This window comes from Vombatus ursinus, unplaced genomic scaffold (assembly GCF_900497805.2).
Source record: "Vombatus ursinus unplaced genomic scaffold, bare-nosed wombat genome assembly UNPS02014812.1, whole genome shotgun sequence".
NCBI lineage: Eukaryota > Metazoa > Chordata > Mammalia > Diprotodontia > Vombatidae > Vombatus > Vombatus ursinus.
In genome coordinates this window covers 21,701,176-21,724,199 of record NW_020954590.1, presented here as the reverse complement: position 1 = coordinate 21,724,199, position 23,024 = coordinate 21,701,176, and the positions used below count along the sequence as shown (strand labels likewise).

At 32.9% G+C, this 23,024-nt stretch overlaps 1 protein-coding gene across 1 annotated transcript in view; it reads right to left on the bottom strand.

Moving 5' to 3' along the window:
* Positions 1-23,024, bottom strand: part of LOC114054243 (cysteine-rich secretory protein LCCL domain-containing 1) — a 46,109-nt gene that overhangs the window by 4,610 nt on the left and 18,475 nt on the right. The window contains exons 2-12 of the mRNA XM_027877422.1: positions 20,060-20,178; positions 19,610-19,742; positions 17,272-17,387; positions 16,503-16,603; positions 14,061-14,204; positions 12,836-12,896; positions 12,672-12,738; positions 12,182-12,312; positions 8,367-8,410; positions 8,206-8,278; positions 1,582-1,657 (exon numbers count right to left, since the gene is read on the bottom strand). Coding sequence (XP_027733223.1) covers positions 1,582-1,657; positions 8,206-8,278; positions 8,367-8,410; positions 12,182-12,312; positions 12,672-12,738; positions 12,836-12,896; positions 14,061-14,204; positions 16,503-16,603; positions 17,272-17,387; positions 19,610-19,742; positions 20,060-20,178 — 1,065 coding nt within the window. The remainder of the gene's footprint in view (positions 1-1,581; positions 1,658-8,205; positions 8,279-8,366; positions 8,411-12,181; positions 12,313-12,671; positions 12,739-12,835; positions 12,897-14,060; positions 14,205-16,502; positions 16,604-17,271; positions 17,388-19,609; positions 19,743-20,059; positions 20,179-23,024) is intronic.

Sequence of the window (23,024 nt, the reverse complement as noted above, 5' to 3'; positions counted from 1 at the left end):
CAAGACAAAATGCCGGGCATAATGATAGTAATGAAAGATACATTTGAAAAATTAGGCTGAGGCTAGATAATTAAGAGCTTTTGCTGTATTAGAAGGTTACTAGGTAGGAAAATGGGACCCATAAAAATGGTTTTAGAAGAAAAATAACATAGGGGCAGCTAGGTGGTGCAGTGCATAGAGCACTGGCCCCGAAGTCAGGAGGACTTGAGTTCAAATCCGACCTCAAACCAAACACTTGACACTTACTAGCTGTGTGACCCTGGGCAAGTCACTTAACCCCAATTGCCTAAAAAAAAAAAGAAGAATAACATAAAAAGAGCTTTGCTTTTTTTGGGGGGGTGGGGTTAGAATAAAGTATAGAGAAGGAAAAGTAGTAATAGTCCAGGAAAAATAGCAGTAGAAATGGAAAGAAGGGGAGGAAGGTGAGATGATAGCACCAATAGAACTTGGGAATGAGAGAAGGTGTCAAAAATGACTCATACTGTTGGACAAGTAAAATAGTTTTAGACTTATCATCAGAAGATAAAGGTTCTATCCCCAGCTCTAACCCTCAGTAGATACATGACCTTGGTCAAATTATTTCTTTTTTTGGGGGCATTCTGTTTCTTCATCTGTATAATGAAAAGTATTGGTTGTGTAAGTTTTAGCTCTAACGTTCTAGAAGATTACCAAGATAGATGAGGTTTTCATGACATTCATGTGCAGCAAAAATCATCTTCCTCAATTATTGTTAATGTGACTTCTAACTGCTTAAAAGCCTACAGTATGTCGTAAAGATCTTCCATCTACAAGTTTCAAGGTAGCAGTTCTCTCCTTCTCTTTGGAACTAATCACCTTCAGATTATGCATATGCGGGTTAGTCAAGGTTATACTTTTTGTTCTAGACAAGCAAACCACTTTGTTGTAAACCCTGTATATAGCTTGCTCATCCTTAACTTTGAGCCTTACCTAGAATGCCTTCACTACACCTTTTATGTAAACCATACTTCAAAACTTGGCCTAAATATTTTTTTTCTGCCATGACAGCTCCACAGCTAAGCCTCCCTAACTCTAGTTACACCATTCATTTCTACATACCTCATCTATCTGTTCTTTTTAAGTATTGATCTTGCAGTCTCCATTGGAATCTAGGCTCCTCAAATGTCACATGGGCAATAAAAATATTATTTATATATGATAAATTTCATTTTCCCCTTGCACGAAACAACAAGAAATGACCTGATTTTTTTTCTTTTCTAATAACACCCCAAGAAATTTTTCTTCATGAGCCATGAGTAACTGGGTAACAAGGAAAAAAAGTGATTTTTTTTTAAAGTTTGACTCCACATTCTTAGGCTTAGCCAAACATAGATTAATTCAATCCTCAGGAATAAATAGCTTAGTTAAAGCAGGATAGTGTCTACAATCAGAAAACAATGATGAATAAATATTTATTTTGTAACTCCAAAGTATACTTGTTTAAAATGGGAGTGCATCAACCTATAATTTTTCCCTTGCTTTGTCACGTGAAAATATAAAAAGGCAATGGTATACAGTTCATACATATAAGTACTTTAGAGTTAGATAAATTAAGCTACTTACATCAGAATAAATTCGAGTTCCAATTACACGAGCATAGTGTGGGTTCGCTTGCACGCAATTGCGAGGACAGTATACCCTGAAAAAATATTTAATAAAGAATATACATTTATAGATATAAAACAACAAAAAAGTAACCCTGACCTATATTTCTTTTTCTTTCCTATTCCTTTTTATGAAACATGACAAGTGTGCAATCTGGCAGTAGAGACAATTTGTCCAACTTATTTTTACCTTTCCCTAGAGTTTGGTATAAATGTTTTTATTTTTCCCATTTTTCCAGCCTTTTTCTACTTTTGTCAGCCAAGAAGAAAACAAAAACTACTTCCTGAATAGTATTAAGGAAGTAGCTTCCTCATATGTCTCTGGAACTTAATAGGTTTCCTAAAATTCACTAAGAATATAAGCTAGGGAGTAATTCAGAAACTTTTGCCTGCCTCACTCATGACCTAGAGATGTTATATGCCTCAGCTTAAAAAGAGTTTGCAGGACTTTACTGCTTACACAAACATTGTCAGTGTTCAATTAACCACACCAAGTTATAGGTGGCTTGTATTTTTTCAGTGTGAGGGGCAGTCAAGGACAAAGTAAATTCTTTAGGCATGCCCCAATTTTAATTTTTCAAAAGAGAAATATATAAAACAAGCCAAAAAAATCAGCAAACACACTTTTCATAGTGAGGCAGACATAACATCAAAACAAGAGGAAATTCTTGAAATGCCAAAGATTGCCGAAAAAAAAAAAGGCAAATAATATCTCGTCAGAAAACTATTATAATTTAAATATTTTACATAATACTTTCAAATATTCTTCTGTAATAGGAATGGCAGATTCATTTTTTAAATTCAAATAGTACTTCTCTTCAACGCACATATATACATTTGTGTCCATATGCATATACACACAAAACTTTAAGGCAATTTTTTTTAGACAGTTGGGGTTAAATGACTTGCCCAGGGTCACACAGCTAGTAAGTGTCAAGTGTTTGGTCTGAGGCCGGATTTGAACTCAGGTCCTCCTGACTCCAGGCCCAGTGTTCTATCCACTGTGCCACCTAGCTGCCCCTGAAAGATTCAACTGAGAATTTTTTTTTTGGTAAGGCAATTGGGGTTAAGTGACTTGTTCAGGGTCACACAGCTAGTAAGTGTCAAGTGTATGGTCTGAGGCCGGACTTGAACTCAGGTCCTCCTGACTCCAGGCCCAGTGTTCTATCCACTGAGCCACCTAGCTGCTCCTCTTTTAAGGCAATTTTAAAAGCGAAATGTAACAATATGAGTTAATTTGGAAACTTTGGGTTGGAAAGTGAATTTTTGGAAACCTGTAGGGAGATTTTGTGGGATATCTCTCATAATGTCCTACTAGAAAAGTCATTTTGAGGAAATGAGGTGCTGAATGACCTCTCCTTAATTCATTATCTATTCATCCAAACAAACAATTATTAAGAACTACTAGGACAAATCACTGGGGAAACAGAAATAATTCTGGCATAGGCCACTGTTCTTAGATAATTTACAATACAATGGTGGTAGGGAAGAAAAAGTAAACAAATAATCATGGTACTAGGGAGAATTATATGAGAAGAATTTGCTCCACAGAATTTGAAGATGAAATCACTTTTACTAAGAGGTGAAAGCTGTGTCAAGGTTTTGGAAGGAAGTAGGATTGGAATTGGGTCCGAGAGGCTGAGGAGTCCATTTTAAGCTTGGGCTAAGTAAAGAGACATATAGATAGAAGAAGAAAGGAATATCTAAAGTAGGAATGAAGGCAAGATGTGAAAGTAGGAAAGGAACAATGCAGTTTAGCTGAGGGACAAATTCCAAGAATGATAACGGCATGAATTACAGTTAGAACCAGACTGAGACAGGTTGGGGGAAGGGAAGGGAATAAGCATTTATAAAGCCCTACTGTGTGCCAGGTACTGTGATAGATACTTTTTTTTAACAAATATTATCTTATTTGATATATCAATAGCACTAATATTTTGAGGTTATAGCTGATTCATTGGGCATTGACACTGTTCAGGATCTGAAAGCAGGTTTTACTCTATTCTCTTTATGTTTGGTGTTCAGATAACTCTGCTTTGGTTGGGTGAGTGCTGGTTTCTTAGCAAATGGTTCAATATACAGTAGACTGCATGAAAGCAGTGGCTTCTCAAACTGAAGTTGTCATGTAATCCATAGCTCATGTTAGCTTCTAGAGGGCAAGGGAAAACTTTGCCTTACAACAAAGAAGGTGCACAAGAAATGCTTAATGAACTGAATTACTTCTCCTGTAAAATTCATACTGGCTTTTTAGCAAAATCTTGATGGAAACATATAACACATGATAAAGAATCACTAAAAACAATAAATTACAAATGAATCTTTTTAGATAACAGCTAAGTATTTTTAAAGTTTTTTTTTCCAAAGGAAAAAAGGGGAAAGTTTTTATTTGAACAACCACTTTATATTATACCTGTAAAAAGGAAACTTTCTGACAGAGGACATATCATATAATTCTTAGTATAGTCCTCACCCTTACAAAATATCAGGGTGCTCATTTTTAAGTGGAGTATGATGCCTCCTTTGATTTAAAATCACAGCCCAAAGTGATAATTCACCCCAAAAGTAAATTAGATTTTTCATTAAAGGTGTATTTCAACCAGTTTAACTTATTGACACTATTGGTAGTTCATAGATTTCTTACACTAGGACTTTTACTTGCCTTAAAAGTTAATCAGATTATATTACACTCTTCCTTTGTGTACTTATACTTTGGGAAACATGATTTGATTCATGTTATATGCAAAAATGCTTGCTAATGAGCTGTTTTATAATTGAAATCTATGGTATTTTGGTGGGGTTCCATTGTTAATTGTTATTCTTTACTTATAAAGAGCAGGTAGTGATTTATACAAATAAAGTAAATGATACTTAGAACTTTATAAAATATATAACACTTGATTTGTTTCTCCCTAAATTTAGGTTTTCTTATGGTAAAGTTTTATAAAAAAAGTTGAAAATTTTATATTCAAACTTCAATAGGACAAAGCAAGATTACAATGACTGAGTGGCAATCTGAAGAAATCATTTCAATGTGTGTCCCAAAGTGGCATGAATTTGTCATTTAGAAAAATTACCCCTTAACTTGTTTATTTTGTCATTTCTTTAGAATAAATTACAGGTAAGGAAAGCCTTCAAGGAAGGAATGACTAGGGGTAAAAAAAAATCAAAGAACAGTGAAGCCACCATCATTTAAGACTTTCAGCTTTGTTGGAATGATTTCAAAACCCCACTACTTCAGAGTACTCAAAATAGTCCAAGATAAAACTGATTGTAGCTACACAGTACTTCAGTGGTTGAGGAATATTTATAACCATGTAGAAAGTCAAGACAGTCTTCAATATTGATGCCCTCTCTGCTACCCACAAAAAGGTGCTCCACCCACCCAAATATGTACCAAAGAGCATGAGTCTTCTTTCCTTTTGATGTTATTTCCCCCCCAAGGAATCTAAAGGATGATAGGTTTTCTAAGGTTACTCACAATATTTGAAATGCAAAAAAAGGAATGATTACTTACTAAAATATGCTTCCTCTTCTTTACCTGAATCTTCCATTACCTTAGTAACATATATGATGTGACTACAAAGTAACAAAAATGCCTTTCTTCTCTGGTTTATGGAACTTACTATGTATTGCATTTTGTCAGGGACAGGAGTTGTGATTTCATTGGCATATGGAACTCCCAATAAGAAAATTCTCCTTTACCAGTTTAGATTAGCACATATCCTTCAACTGATTCTCAGAGTACTGCAACCCAAAGGACACTTTTATTCCTGATAAAATGTTTTTTAAAGACATAAAAATTCAATTCAAAATTTCATATATGTAAAACAAGCTGAGATTATAGTTTAAATACTTCAATCACAAGACAATTCCAAAGAACACATGATGAAATGTTCTCCATTTTCAGCAAAAGAACTGATAGAGTCTGAATGCAGAACAAAGCATGCTATTTTTCACTTTCTTTATTTTTCTTGTGGTGTTTTTTTTTGTTTTTATTGTTTTGTTTTGTCCTGTGTTTTCTTTCCCAATGTGACTAATATGTAATTTTTTTAAAAATTTCAATCAATAACTAAAACTAATGGCTTAGTTATGTAATAATTATGAAATGGTCCAAAGAGCTCCTTTCTTTTGGTATACAAAAGATTTAAAGACCTATAGCCCTAGGTAGATAGTTATGATTTATCATGTCTAATTCAGCATACTTACTATCCATTAATTAAGTTTAATGAATTAAATAAAAGAAAGACAATTGTAAAATTGTATACTATATTTCATTTGTGTTTGTACTTTTAAACAAAACACTCATATCCTGTATACTAAGGTTTGCATCTTCATCAGAATATCTCCAACTTAAAAATCTAAGTAGCATTAGGGGCTTTGATACTGTAGAAGCTAATTCAATTCAAGGAATATTTATTAAATACACTATTAAGTACATTGCTATGCCAGGTTCTTTGCACATGGTATGCATTTAATAAATATTTGTTGAATGGAATTGAACATTAATGAAAAAACTCTTAATACTGAGAGTGAAGTGCAACACTTTGCACAAATACTACTTTTAATTCTTTAGAAGGTAAGCTCCTTCAGGGCACTGATTATTTCTTTTTTGTCTTTGAAACATGCCCCCTATATAATGCCTGTCACATAACAGGTACTTAACAAATGCTAGCTGATGACCTTTTTTTCCCCCACCTAAGTTTTAAAAGAGGATAGTGGGCATTTATGCTTTCTGATTGTTTTGTAATAAGAGTTAAATTTGATCATATTTTGGAATTACAAAATACAGAAGAATAATTGAATTAAAGATAGGATGGTAAAATCATTGATCTTACATAGTAATTAAATAACTTTCAAAAACAGACTTTTGTAAGATGGCAGCTAGGTCACATAGCTAATAGAGTGCTGGGCCTGGAGTCAGGAAGACTCATCTTCATGAGTTTAAATCTCACCTCAGACACTTACTAGTTGTGTGACTCTGGGCAAGTCACTTAACTTTGTTTGCCTCAGTTTCGTCATCTATAAAATGAGTTGGAGAAGGAAATGGCAAACCGTTCCTGTATCTTTGCCATGAAAACACCAAATGGCATCACAGAGTGTCAGATATGGCTCATCAACAACAAGAAATGCCACAGAAAACCTATCAATCCAAAAGTATTTATTGATCTCCTACTATGTATAAGAATAGTATGCTAAAGAGAAAAATGAAATAGCTCCTGCCATCAAAGAACCTTACAATTAGTAAATGGATTTGTGGAATGAGGGAGAGAAGATTATTCAATATTGTGATCCTAGATAATTAGATCGATAATGGTGCCCTCGGCAGAAATAAAGAGTGGAAGACTGCTTTGTTTGATGGGAAAAAAATAATGAGTTCAGTTTGGAGCATATTGAGTTTGAGACAAGACATTCAATTTGAAATACCCAAAAGTCGGTTGGTTATGTAAGACTGAAACTCAGGAAAGATTTGGGTGGGATACATAGATGTGGGAGTCACCTGTATATAGATGATAATTACACCTATAGAAGATAATGAACTCACAAACATAAAGAGTGTAGGAGAGATACAGTTCAAGGTTGAGATCCAGCAGAGGAAACCAAGTAGACGTTAGACAGGGAAGAGAAGAACCAATAGAGAAGTGCCACAAAAACCCAAAGAAAAGACAGTAATTTGTGGAGAGGTCATTCAATAAATGGCATCATATGGCATAGTCTTACATATGTTAGGTCTTGCATGACAGTAATAGAATTATCTTAATTTTCCAGTAGGTTCAGGGTAGTACTCTAATAATACAAAGAGGTTCAACATGTATGTACCCAAGCACTATTTATAAAAGATACGACAGCTACAGGTCCATATGGCTTGGGAGTTCCATGGTACACACCATGGATGTTACTCTAGGAAACATAAGAGTCATGGATAATCTCAACAATCATAATAAAGATATGTACAACTCTTCTATTGTAACAAGAATTAGATCTTTCTTGTGCTTTATACAATACAGAGCTTTTACAGTAAACACTTGATTACAGTCAAAATGATAGTAACAAGGTTAGAACAACAATATCCACAAAATTCACATGTAATAATAGTAATTATTATATAGCGCTTACTATGTGACAGGGTCTGTGCTAAGTGCTTTATAATTTTTATGTTATCTGATCTTCTCAACAACATTGGGAGATAGACACTACTATGACCCCCATTTTATAGATGAGAAAACTGGGGCAAACAGAGACTTAGTGACCTGCCCAGGGTCATACAGTCAAGTGTCTGAAACAGGGTATGAACTCAGGTCTTCCTGAAGCCGGGCCCAGTACTCTATCCACTGAACCATCTAGCTGCCTCTAGTTAACAATAAACTCTAATAATATTTATACTATAAGAAACTTATAATAAAAGGAAAAATAATTCTTGTACTCTAGAAATGTTCAGGGCAAATTTCTAAGTCTATAAGTTACAGAGAAGGTGCCAACCTATACCGATAGATGAAGTTCCCTCATGCGGCAGTTATCTATACTGCTAGAATCACAAATCCAGTCCCAAATGTAGAAATTATCATCAAGTTTTCAAGAATGTTACCTTGGGCAGTGGGAAGCAGGTTTGTGAAATGGGCATAATTGTTCCACAGTTGTTTCACAAGTAATGGTTTGAACTAAAGAAATATAAATACAAATCAATAAATGCATAGGAAAATTAATAAAATCAGTAGTATTAAAATTAGCTTAAAAATAAGTGCTAACCTGTCACTTTAGAGACTGTGAAGGAATTGGCAGATTGATATTTGCTAAAGATAAAAAAGACAGAATGAGTCAATAATTTTCTTAAGCATAACAAGACTGTCATTAATACTGACAATAGTTACTGACATAGCCTTTGATAAAGTTTCTTACTAAAATGTAAGTGAATTACATCATGTACAAAACTCATCTGGACATGTTTGGGAATTCTCAGTGGGAATATTTAACACAACATAAAGAATAATTTAAAACAATAAGTAACGTGTAAAATGCAGAATTTAAGATTCTCTTATTAATACTAAGTTCATGAGATATCAAAAGTAAAATTCCTTTTAATGTTTATTTTAAAATAGGTATTTAACAGAATAATAATAATTTATATTTGTGAACTTTCACTACAAAGGAAACCAAAGATTACTACAAATCTCCAGCTTATTGTACTGTAACTCTATCTACAGTCTTATCACAAAGAATAACTTTATGGAATTGAAATAACACTAACTTTGGAATTGAGAGCCCTCTGTTTAAGTACTGGTTGAGTATTTAATACCACCATCCCCAACACACTTTCCCCTTGCCTTTGTCCTTCTTGCCATCCCAGAAAGTGTTAGGTAACCTGGGGTATAGGGTTGGAAATGAAAGGTGGGAGGAAGAAAGGAGTTTGGATACAGGATGGCTGAGAACAGTGGTTCTTTCCTTCTTGCCATTTTCCTCACAATAGACTATCTAATAGAAACTAGAAGAAGAATAAGATGATGCAAACAATATCCAACATACTAGGCTTAGTATCAATATAATCTCTAATACTGTAACACACCTTGCACCATTTCTTAGACCACATTAGTATGTTCTGAAAAGTTAGATAAGGCTTTGTGACAATGAAGTTATTCAGAGACCTCTTGGAGTATTTTGGACAGGTAGGTCATCAGAAATCTAAATTTTGTATAAACAGGCTGTTGCATGAATTTAATATGAAAATGATTGCAATCTATATTAAATCAATCTCAACTATCAGATTTCTCATGAACTTCATGCAGTCCTACATTGTTTTAAGTAGATCCAATATTTTCATATCGAGATATGAATACAATAAATGAAAGCATTTGCCTGACAAAAGGTTCCATTAAAGATTTCATTAAGTATCAAACTTCCCTAGTATGCAATAAATAGGTTTTGATTTACCCAATTTTCAGGGACATAGCTATTGCACAAAGTTACAGCTGAAAAAAAAACAATAACATACCACATAGTAAAAGTGCATTAAGTTAATTATGAAAAAAATTAACTCCCCAAACCCTCATTTCTATCTACCTAAATACTGCATAGTGTTCAATATTGCATAATGTTACTCCCTTCCCCCAACCTTTACCAAAAAAGACCACAATTTTACATAAATGAAATACCAACTACTGAACACAGATAAGGATTTCAGGGTGGGGATTGAATTTGGGAGTGAAAATACTCTATTATAAGCATTAATATAAAAAGAAAACTATTTTATTCTGAAAAGGAAGTTGATCTATTTTAATCAATATAAATAATAAGGATTATGATTACTAACATACAATATAACAAATCTCTGAAGTTGCTTATATCCCCAAAAGAAAATCTGTACAAAACATAATCTAATTATTAAGTACTACATCTAAGCAACATTTGTGGGTATTTTAATCCTATGTGAATGGAGCAAAAATAGAATTGTATTGTATTTCATGAAGAAAATATTATTATATGACCATAAAAATGTTCACAATATACCCTGTAGGAAGAAAAAAAACCTCTTTATAAATTTATTTGGGAAGCAATACTTTATTCTACCTTCTACACTATATACACATAAATACATATTCAATATTTTGTAATGTGCTACTTGATACTAATAATAAGAATCTAAAGTTAAATCAGTAAAAATGAATATGTTGCACTATATTAAATATGAATTAACTGAACAGTTAAAAATTATGATAAATTCTGTACTATAAGCAACTTATATTTTTATTACTGGAATTTTAAAATTTTTCATGTCTATTAATATCTATCATTTCACATCTACCACCTCTATTCACCTTTTATGTTTCATTAATATGTTGAAGAAAACTTTTTGTTGTTGTTGTTGTATACAGAGTTCTAACTAGAGTTGAAAACAGATACAAGGAAATGCTAAAAGACTTCTCTAATGCTATTTTATGAAAGAGTTATAAACTCAAATGGTATCCAAATAAGTTGTGGTTAAATTTTAATTTTTTTAACATGGCTTCAAATGAGACTTCTGGGTATTTGGGTATTTAAGAAAACACATTATTAGTAAAATGTTGAAAACAGTATAGTGAATAGAGTCCTGGACTTGGAATCATGGAAGACTCGGGTTTCAATCCTGCCTCCAACCCTTCCAAGCTGCATGACTTTGTCACCTAACCTTTCTCAGCTTTAGTTTCCTCCTCTCTAAAATGAAGAATTCAATGTCTTTTAAGATCTTTTGGAGATCTAAATCTATAATTCTGTGATCCAAATGAAAAACTGTTTCCTAAAACAAAAAAACACAATTCTTCCCAAAGAAGGTATTTCCATATAACATGCTTTTTAATGAGAATTTTTCCCCAAGCTACTCTATAGTCTACATTATGGGGAAATGATATTCTGATAAAACATATCAAATTATGATAAAAACATCCATCACTACCAGTTTTTCAATATCTTTAATACCAATATATTATATATGCAGTGAACAGAACATCTTAAATATTACCTTGAAATGACGATTTTGTTTTGTTTTGTTTTGTTTTGGTAAGGCAATTGGGGTTAGGTGACTTGCCCAAGGTCACATAGCTAGTACATGTCAAGTGTTTGGTCTGAGGCTGGATTTGAACTCAGGTCCTCCTGACTTCAGGGCTGGTGCTCTATCCACTGTGCTACCTAGCTGCCCCGAAATGATGATGTTTGGAAAATTCAAGAGTGTACCTTAACTTATGACAATTTATAGGTATGAAAATCTTTTAAAAATTGACTTTCTTCTTAGCATACAGAAAGCAAATTCCTTAAAATGTTTCTGAATATTCAAATATTGTCATCATGAAAAGCAAAATATATAACTGCTAATTTTCAAAAAAATTGAAAAACAATTCTGAATCTGAATCCTGAAACATAATTTTGAATTTAAAACATGAGAAGCTTTCTTTCAAATAAAATTTGTAAAAATATCATACTTTGCTACTGAAATTAAGTTTGGACATTTTCTTATGCCTGAGAAGAATCTTATTTTCAAAATTAATTTCTGAACATGAGTTCAGAAGTTTGGTCATAATAGTGGATATGTGGATTCCTGTTTTGCACAGATAACTATTTCTGTTAAAAATATTTCTCTTAAAAATACAGGTATCAGGTTATCTTATGAGCACAATTTAAAAATAAATATGTTACAATTTAGTGTTATATAAATCATATCTGCCATAACCATGGATAGAAAAATTAAAGCAGCTACCCCTTAAAATGAAAAATCTGATTTATCTTCTACTAACCCCTTTAAAAATCAGTTCTTCAGGATTGAACAGAAAAAGTATATTCTGATTTTTAATATTTTCTGTACACTTCTGTAGCTAGGTTTCTACCTTCTACCACAGACATCTAGTCTGTGGATACATATGTGTGTACACACACACACACACACATCCTACATATAGAGACATCAGCTTTAGAGTAGTATTTCTGCATACCTCAATGTGAAAATAAAAACAATAATGTTTAAAATAGAGCAGATATTTTCCAAAAAGATAAATTCTATTTTATAACACACAATAATTTGGTTCTAAAGAAATACTTACCCAATCGACTGAATGCCATTTCTATAGGATTTGATGAAATAATGTTTTCTTCCTTGCCTAGTGATATCTACCCAACCACCATCATTGTCTATTATTCCATAATGTATTGCAGCTCTACAGATGCTTGATTGCTTGGGGGGAAGGGAAAGGGAAAGGCATAGAGTAAATTATTTTGATGATGAAACATTATCACACTTTAAGGTTGAAAGGAACATGAACTTATTTACATGACTTGAGAAAGAAGCATAGATTCACACAGCAAAATGATCAGATCTATGTAACCTCCATTTTAAAAAGTTGTGTCTATAAATATTTATAGAAACTCCTCCTTAATTCTAATCAGTAGGTATTGATTAAGTGCTTATGCTAGGCACTGGGGATACAAACAAACAAACAAAAATCTCTGCCTTCTAATATCATACTTCCTTCTCCTGTCATTTCAATTGTTTTCAGTATCAAATTGTTAAGTAATTCTATTGATCATATTTACCATTTCATAATGTACACTTCCAATAACTTTGGCTTTGCTATCCAAGCAACCAGCAGGACATTCATATCTAAACAGAACATTTGAAAAGAAGTTAAATTGCTTTAATTTGATAATGATTTTGTATTGCTTTCCATAAAATTTTGAGAATAATACATAAAGGTTACCTATTGCATGTTGTTCCTTTGCACTGGTCTCTTAATCTCACCTCACAAGCAACAATTTGAGCTAAAGATAAGAACAAACCATTACAAAAGTATTTTAAGTAATAGAACAGAGGTCAGACTTTTTATTTAAGACATAAGATCATTTTGATTCAAAAACAGTTAAATGCCTACAAGCAAATAGTTGAATCTTTTATGAAAATATCCATCCTATAACCAAAAAATTCAATCCTGTATAAACATGAGGATTAAAAGTTCATCATCAAATAGTAACATCAGAATTAAATCTTTAATTAAATGTATTTCAGAATTCCAATGTATTCATTATCTCAATTACAGGTATACACCCTCTAACAGTATAGCACATATAAAATCCATCCATAGATTCTTAGCCTGTTGAGGTCCTTTCATAAATTCTCCAGAGAAGATCCATTCACTGTACTAAAGGTCTTCTCTGGATATTTATATCATGTAAGTACTACAACAACACTTGAATCATCTATCTACTCTCCTTACCATAGACTCCAAGATTGCCCCAGTTTCTTTTCCAGATATATATATATATATATAATATATATATATATATCCTTGATTATGTATTTCATTTCTTTCATTTACTATAAAACTTAATTTTTTTTAAAATTCACTATATATATTATTCTTAGATAAAACAGAATTCAGAATCTATGGTCTGAGCTTTACCCATTTGAAAAATGAAAAGTAAAAGTAAGATATGGATGTCAATGGCACTCAATATAGTATTCTCGAAGTTTTGCTTGTATGACTCCAATATTTTAAAGTTGAGGCTATGTAGATATGAATTATCCACCACCACAATCTCAGAAGAATCAAAATTGCAAAGATAGTGGAAAGACAGGTAGTAGATCTAAACTGGATACAGGATATCACCAAGTGAAAACTATTGTAAAGTCCATCATTAAGTCCACGTATAACCAGCACCAACCAATTACAAACAAAGGATGAATCTGAGGTGTCGGGAAGATCCTGTGAAAAAGACTCTAAATTTGAAAGTGTTTTTCATATGTTGGTACTATTATTGTGGCAAACAGACATATGAGGAATTAGGTAGTAACTGCACAAAATGAAAAATTAGGAAGGTATTTTGATTTTTACCAGTGGAAAAAAATCTCCATATTGATGGAAAGTATCAAAGTCTTTTAAAATTCCAATGTAATCATTCCCTTTAATACAAAGGAAAAGGTCTTACACATTTGCTGTGTACTTATAACTTCATTTCTGTTACTGTCATCAGCTCTTGCTTGAATCTGGGGATCATACACTTGTGACTGCTGTTGTTCAATTTCATTTGTTTCTTCTGGTTCATGAGGAGAGAAATGCCTTTCTGAGCCTTCTGTTATATAGAATGAATTAAAGAGAGAGAATCAAAAGCCCATCTTACATTTATATCAGTTCCAGAAACTTGCTTTGTAAGAATATTTTTACAAATACTGAGTAAGATAAATATGAGGAAAAACTAGCTGAAAAAATCTATCACTCAACTGTAGTTATTGAGAAACAGTATGGTAAAACAGAAAATAATTAAAACTGTAATCAACTTAGAGAGATCTTTGTTCAAATCCTGCTTATAAACTATACAAGCAGGCACAAGTCACTCAACTTATATAAACTTCATCTATAGAACATGGATATTCAAATAGTACATTAAACTTCACATAAATCTTCTCATCCGACTCCCACAATAACCCTCCTCAGGGAACTAGTTTTCAGAGTTACAAACCAGAAAGTTTCCAGGTGTGGGAAATATTTAGGACAGAGGTGTCAAACAAGCAGCTTGTGTTCTATAAGTAGTACACAATCCTCCCAAGTGGAGCCCAGAACAGATGAAAATGTAATTGGGAAGTATTTTACAAAATAAACAAAAATACAAGTAAGTCAAAATGAAGACTACATGGATCCTTATGTATGGAGTATTGGCCCCATTTCTATTTGACTTTGATATCACTGATTTAGGACATAAAGAGAATAAGTAAAGGGCACTAGAAAAGAAGAAACCATTGTTCATAAAAGACAACTAGGTGACAGTGTAGATAGAGCACTGGGTGGAGTCAGAAAGTCCTGAGTTTAAATCCTACCTCAAGCACTTACTAGCTGTGTGACCCTGGGCAAGTCTCAACCTCTGTCTGCCTCAGTTTCTTCATCTAGAAACTATGAATAATAATAATCGTGCCTACGTCCCAGGGCTGTTGTGATAAAATGAGATATTTGTAAAGGGCTTTGCAAACCAAAGTTCCATGTAAATTCTATCAATTATTATCATCATCATCATCATTATTATTAGAACAGGCAAGACACCAGGAAAACTCATTGTGACTTATTGTGCTTCTCTAGTTAAAGAAAGTCTAACCATAAATACCTTAAGCCCTACTGAAGAGTAATAGAAAATGGGCTTCATCTACTGGAGCCAATCATCCCTCCCTTTTCTTAATGTCTGGTGAGCAGCAAAAATGTAGAAGGCAGATCATATGTACAAAAATATCAGATTAAGTTACTTGTAAAATGAGTATATTATGAATTATATTTTAAAATTACAATCTAGTTTTTTTTCTAAAGCTGTTTAAATCCTACACCTGTTTTTTTTTTAATATAGTAAAGAATATTTTCACAAATCATTCTGTAGAACCTAAATTCCTTGAGGGATTGTTTTATTTCTATCTTGGCACAGTGCCAGCAGCCACTTAATAAATGTGTATTTAATTGAATTGAAATAATATAATCTGTTAACTTCTATGTGGGCCTTTTCTTTGAGGGAAAGGGAGTGTGGTAGGCCACTTTAGGGCACAGCATCAGGAAGGCCTGGGTTCCAGTGTCTGCCTCTAATACTACTTGGGTGACCATAGCAAATCAATTAACCTCTATAGTAGGAAATTCTTTAGGGCTGCAAGTTATAGATCCAAGGGGATTGCGACATTGACAAAAATACAGGTTTTTAAATATTGGTTTAAATGAATATTTTAACTCATTCATTTTATAGCACCTTTTTATTAGATAAATTTGATTCTAATTTTTTTGCCAACTTTACTTCTACTCAAAACTTCTCACAACTATTTAAAAGACAAAACTTCTACACTAATGCTTATTCCTTGTAATATTTCAACACTAATAATCTTGTCTTCTTATTCCTTGGGCAAAGGGACATGCAGAACCATTTTCTGGCCTCAGTACACTAAAATATACACTGAATGAGATGCTGGACACAAAATCTACAATCTGATAATTATGTTGAGGAAATTGTGGATAACAGTGCAAAAGAAAACCACCCAAATTAATACTATGTTAACCCAATATTACAAGAATAATGAAAATTAACAATAAATCAAATTGATATGAAAAAGAAATAAACATCAACTTCTGACTTTTTGAAGTATGTAAATATATTTTCCTCCCTTGGCCATTTGGAATAGCCATGAGAATTTCCATCCATCAATTTCACAGTTATTAGAACTTGGATATTTTACAGATAATTCTAAGTGTTTATTTTACAAAACTTTCCCATACAGTTACTATAGTGTAGCTCTGGTCACTTTTGTGGCATTCATGTTAGCATATAATCTGAAAGTCCAAATTGCATTTTGTTTTAATGTAGAAGTGGCAAAAAAAAACCTCAATATAACAATAGTAATTAATATACCTTTGTAGCAAAGATTTTCTCTACAGCTCCCTCCAAAACTGGGTGGACACGCAGAACAGGGCCGACCATGTTTGTAAGGTGCATGGCCCCACCAGTTACCCCTTAAAGAGAAATATAACATCAAAAGTTTAACTTACAATTATGAAGAATTGAACAACCTAATATTTGAAATTCTTCCAAAAGTCAATGGACCAAATTCTGTCAGTTGGCTCATACTCTTAATCTTTCACTCTACAATTATAAAATATAAATAATGGCCCTATTTCTATCTTTGAAAATGTGCAAAATAATCTGAGTACATATATTCCTATTACGTGCCAGAGGATTAAACCTTGCCACAAAATATATACGTATATGCCATTCCTTGTAACAAAATCTACTTACCATAGAATTAAATTAGATATGTCGTGACTGTGTCACATATACTGAACTGTTTTCCAAATATTGTTTATGTTCTTTGTGAAATAATTCACATCTATTGCATTAACATGAGGGAATAATTATGGAGCACAGTATGCACTGAGTAAAAGAAAAGAGATCAAAAATATGGTCTCTGTATTCATGGAGTTTACATTCTCAAATTTTGCTAAAGACACTAAACCTATTGAATTTGAGAAGTAACAACTACACTTGCCTTTTAAGATCTGTATAGTGTGAGCATGCTGAAAACATTTTTAAGAGTACAAGCTAAGAACAGCAGTCTGACAAATGAAAGCATTTTCAAGTTTTAAGCATAAATTTAGAAATTCATTCCTGTTTCTATACTTACTTTGGAGAATAATTGCACACTAAATAAACTGCTTTAGGCCATATCTGTCCCCAGATGTTCATATTGTGGCACAAATTAATAGCACAACCTATTCTGCTACTTGTAGCCCAAACAACCTACATGACAGGAAACAAAGTTACATCCAATTAGATAAAGAACATCAACATTTCTATGAGTGAATTCCTGAAGAATGAATGTGGGAAAAACAATCATGTAATTCTGACTGCTAATCAAGAGCTATGTGTGACCTTTGGGTCCCTTATCCTTCCTAAGTCTCAGTTTTCGTATTTGTGAAATGGGACTGATAATATTTCTCTGCTTTCTTCTAAGGGTTGCTCTGACAAGCAAATAAGCCAATAGATGCACATGTATTTTGTAAACTGTGGAAGATTATATTAATGCAGAGTTATTACAACTATTATCCCTATGTCCAGGGACAAGGACTGATTGGATCCTTGCCTCATAAGATTTAATGAGTGATGAACTTTTTAAATTATTTAAATTATTTAGCTACAGATATAGCATACTTTGCTACTTAAATCAAATTAACAATATTTTTCAGAAGAAATCAGTGGAAATGATGTTGACAAAATATTAAAATGTTGTAGGAAGCATCTCTAGCTGCTTATATAATTGTTTTCTTATCCTACTGTTTTCTTATCCTTTAAAAGAGGGATAAACTTATTAAACACTGAAAGGACTGACACCCATAGGTGAAATCTTCTATGGACCTAGCATAAAGCTGCCATCACCTAGCATCTATGAGCATCTATGGTAGGTATTTAATGAATGGCTGATGCATTGACTGGTCAAGAGTTACAGAAAAAAAATTAATATTGCATCAATAAACAAGTGAATAAATGAAAATAGCCCTTCAGTTTTTGTCCATTAGACAGAATGCTCTAAGATTGCAGAAAGAGATCAAATAAGTTTCTATTAGGGGAAAGAAAAAAAAACCCTAAGGATTAATCTCCGGATTTATATATAGGCCACCAAACTGAAATACAGAAAAGATTTGATAGATGTTCTAGCCCAACTACATTTATTCAATAGATCAGAAAAAATAAGAACTACAGAAAAATAATTTGCCCAAAGTCACAAAGCTAATTAGTGGCAAAACCAAAATACACACACACACCACACACATTTGTCTATCCATAAGAGACAAACAGCTAGACAGACACACATGTATGTATGTGTATCTATAAAGTCTTAGTGCTGTGTTGTGTTTTAACAGATTAAAATTGCACTAAGACTTTTGGGATACACTGTATAATACATATACATCCCTACTGGAACATAGGTTTCTTGACTACCAGCTTAATATATTATTTCTACTAAATCATGTTTTTCCATCCTATTTCAGAAAGTTTTATTTATTCCTTTTTTTTAATACCATGATCATTTTTGGTGTATCCCTGACCCTGCTGAGCCCTCCCTTGTAATAAAGAAAAATACATGGAAAACCAACATAGAGATCACATCTGATAGCTTATGCTGCATTAATCTCCCCTACTTCCTCACCTATTTATTGACAGAAGGAAGGTGTGTTTCATTAACAGGTCTCAGAATAGAGACCGACATTCATTTTAAAAAGATACAACTGGCTGGTCCAATCTTCTCTTCTGCATATTGTGAGAGGAATGGGGGAGGGGGGAATCCTACAGAAATTTAGACTTAGATTGCCTTCTTTAAAAATTATTTGACAAAGAAAGAGTCTAGCCATCAAACTCATCAGAGCAATGATAAATCAAAGTCTTAGTATATTGTGACCATCACATATCTAAACTTTTTTTTTAAATATTTGTTTTTACATTATCAGAGAAAAAAAGAAATGGAAACTCTTACTTTTGTATAAGTGCTGTAAATAAATTAAAATATCACTTTTGGTAAATGAACAATAATGATAAGAGAAATGTATAAAGTCCACATTGGTTCATACATGATATGTATATTTCAAATTATGTCTCTTCCATTTCAATAGTAATAAGTCAGACGGTAGCAGTGTGGCAAACAACAGAAAGAATACTAAATTTTGAGTCAAAGTACCTGAGATCCAATCCCAGCTCTGTTCTTTACTATCTTTATGACCCTGAACAAGTCATTTCACTTCTATTGGACTCATAGTACTCATCTGTAAAAATAGAAGGCTGGAATAAATAATCCCTGAAGATCTTTCCACAGGTAATGCTAAGTGGCAGAACTGGGAATTGAACCTAAATTTCCTGGTTCCAAATCTAATGCCACTCCCATCTTATTACAAATTCAATTACTGCTCCTAGAATAATATTGATCCAACACTAGAAATAGAGATTTAGTCTGTAGCCAATAAACATACCTGAGTATAATGTGTGCAAACTGGACCAGAACATCGAAAGGGGCAATATGGGTTACATTCATGTGGATAAGGATAGGTAAAGTCTCTCACTTCATCATACCATGCTTGGACATGGAATGTTGGAGGCCTGTATCTATATTAAATAAAATCAGAATTTATTAAAACTCCAAACTAAATACTGAAAAATACATAATCAATATTATAATGAGCCATTTAACATAGTCTTAAAGATAGATTTTTGAAAGAAATTACAAGTTTCAAAAAAGTTTGAGTTTTCTGTCACTAATTTAATCCATTTAACAGTGGAGCTGTTCAGGTGCTGCTATTATTACTTTTTTTGTCTAATTTAATTTGGCCCTAAGATTATGTTAGCTTGCAGAGATATGTTAATATAAATTTGTGTAGAAAACATTCACATTTTGTAAAATTAAAAGTTTTATTTTAAATTACCTTCCCCAATGTGCCCCCAAATTCTGTCCAATTGATGGAAGCAGGCTTGCAGGCCCATGTTCCCACAGGCAAGTTTCAGCCCAGGATTCTGCAGATCTCTCCAGTTCTACATCCCATGTCTACAATTAAAAAGAAAAGTTATATGTATGTGTATACATGGAGTTTGAGATTTTAGTAAGAACTCACTGGTGGTACTCAGTTCCTACCCTTCTATCTTTTGCATTGAGGTTTCACTTTAAATGTCCCAAATGGAAGAATTTATTTTTCAAAAATGGGTAGGGGAATTACATTTAATGAGAATAAATATTTAAAATTTTGAAATGTATCTTTGAAGAAAATAATGTAAAATTATAGAAATAGATCCTCCATAGTAAAGAAAGGCTACCAAGTTTTCTTCATTCTCTGTTATTATTCAGCAGTTAGGTAGCCCAGTGTGTAAGAACATTGAATTTGGACTAAGGAAGATCTCAGTTCAAATTCCACTTCTGACGCTTATTAACTGTGTGACCCTAGAAAAATCACTTAACCTTTGTTTGCCTCAGTCCCCCAATCTGTAAAATGGGAGTAGTAATAGCACTTACCACCCAGGGTTGTTGTGAGGATCAAATGAAATATGTTCAATATTTTGAAAATCTCCAATGCTATATAAATGCTAATTATTAATGTTACTAGTAACATTAACATTATTATTTGCAATAATTAAGGAAAACTAGAATGGATCCTTTGGCTTTTTCTGATAAATCCATTACAAAATACTTCTCCCAAAGTATCAGTGTAATATATGCATACATACACACACAAATGAACATATGAAAAACCTAACTAATTAATATAATTTAGCTAATGACGTAAGTTACTTTTACCATTGTCGAATGGAAGTCAATTAATTAGTGATTTTTTTAAATTTGACCTCATGTATTTATTATTAATTGAAAGATTTTAGATGGATAAAATATTTGGGTTTTTGGACACAATTTTGTGGTTACTCAGTGTCAGATACAACAGATTTTAAAACTGTGTGCACTATTAAATTCATAGCTTATGAACTAAGCATTTTACGTAACAACTATGATTTTAGATTCAAAGTTTTTGTTCCAATATAAGACTGAAAAGACTCACAAAGTCTCTAAAATGTCTCATTTTAGTGTGGAAGTGACCCAGTTTTCTAGAAAGCTTTGCTAGGGAAGTGTAAGCTTCAGCATGTTCCAACCTGGAAAGCTTCAAGTATAGGCCCAAAGAGCAACCTAGCTAAGTTTGTAAATCATTTCCAGACTATTTCATGTGATGATGAACTTTTAGGTAACAGCAGCTCTAAAAAAATATATATATATAAATATATATATATATATATATATATATAGTCTGTCTAAATGACACTAAGAAGGTGTAATCTGCATTAGTTGAGAATTGTTTTTGTTCTGTCATTTTCAGTTGTGTCCAACTCTGTGATTCCATTTGGGGTTTTCTTAGCAAGGATACTAGAGTGGTTTGCCATTTCCTTCTCCAGCCCATTTTGCAGTTGAGGAACTGAAGCAAATAGGTTTAAGTGATTTGCCCAGAGTCACACAGCTAGAAAGTATCTGAGACCAGATTTGAATTCAGGAAAATGAGTCTTTCTGATTCCAAGTCCAGTTCTCTAGAGAATGCTGGCCCCAAAAAAACCGTAAATCATTGAAGTACCAGAGTAAATAGAAGCAGTGTAATTCAAGCATTTCCAATGCAATGTGGTCTATCTGCAAGGCCCTATAAATATTCCTCTAGAAATCTTATTCAATTGCTTGTTCCATCTTAAAAGGATAAAGGAAATAAAAACACCATTCTGGTTATATCTAATTCTTTCACATAAGTAAAGAAGGTTGGTGTCTCCTATAATTTTCTGCCTTTAAATTTCCATCTACAGATATGACTATGGATCTTTTTCTTAAGGAATTTTTGGAATTTGTCTACAAAGTAATTCCTTCCCAGAGATTATATCAGCAATCACTAATTTATGAATTTGTAATGCAGTTAATGATTTCCATGGGTGGAGCATCTGACCTGGAGTAAGGAAGGCCTGAGTTCAAATCTGGACTCAGATATTTACTAGCTATGTGACCCTAGGCAAATCACTTAACCCTGTTTGTCACAGTTTCCTCAACTGTAAAATTGGGACAACAATAGCACCTACCCCTCATGGTTGTTGTGAGGATCAAATGATATGATAATTTTAAAGATCTTAGGACTGGCACAGAGTAAGCACTATATAAATATTAGCTATTGTTATTATTATCATTATTATTATTATTATTAAAAATTAATGGCAGTCCTGATTCCAGAAACACCTAAAGACTATGCTTTCCTGTCTCTAGGCCTGTGTTCAGGACATTTCCTATTCCTGGAATTCCCTCTGCCATCATTTCTGAGACCTAGCTCAAATGTTATGTCTTTTCCCTGGTCTATCCCTATCAGCTGAAAATGCTCCCATGATCATCTGACTGTAATGCCTTTTCACTGTCTGTCTCCCATGTCTAAACTATTCTCCCTCCTCAACTCTGCCTCTTACTTCCGTGGATTCCTTCAAGTCTCAGCTTTTAAAAGTCATCATCTAATAGTAATATTAATTAATTAATTACTAGGTTTAGCTGCAGATTAATCAATTTTTCTGGCACATAACTTTTTTACAGCTATCTACCAAATTATTGGAGGATTCATGTCATTGGAGAAAAATACCATAATCAATGAGATCTTTTATGCACAACTTGCATAATACTTGTTGGACCACACTTGAATGGCCAAGTATCCATGGTAATGAAGGATGCCTAAAACAGCTTTCATTGTTTGGAATGTTTCCATAATATTTATCACAGGCATCATGGCTGAGAAGGGATGTTAGAAGTTGTTCTGTCCAATTACCTCATTTCGGAAATCAGAAAACAGGCCCAGAGAGAGAAAGTGACTAATCCCCAAGTCCTTTCTTCTATTTCCA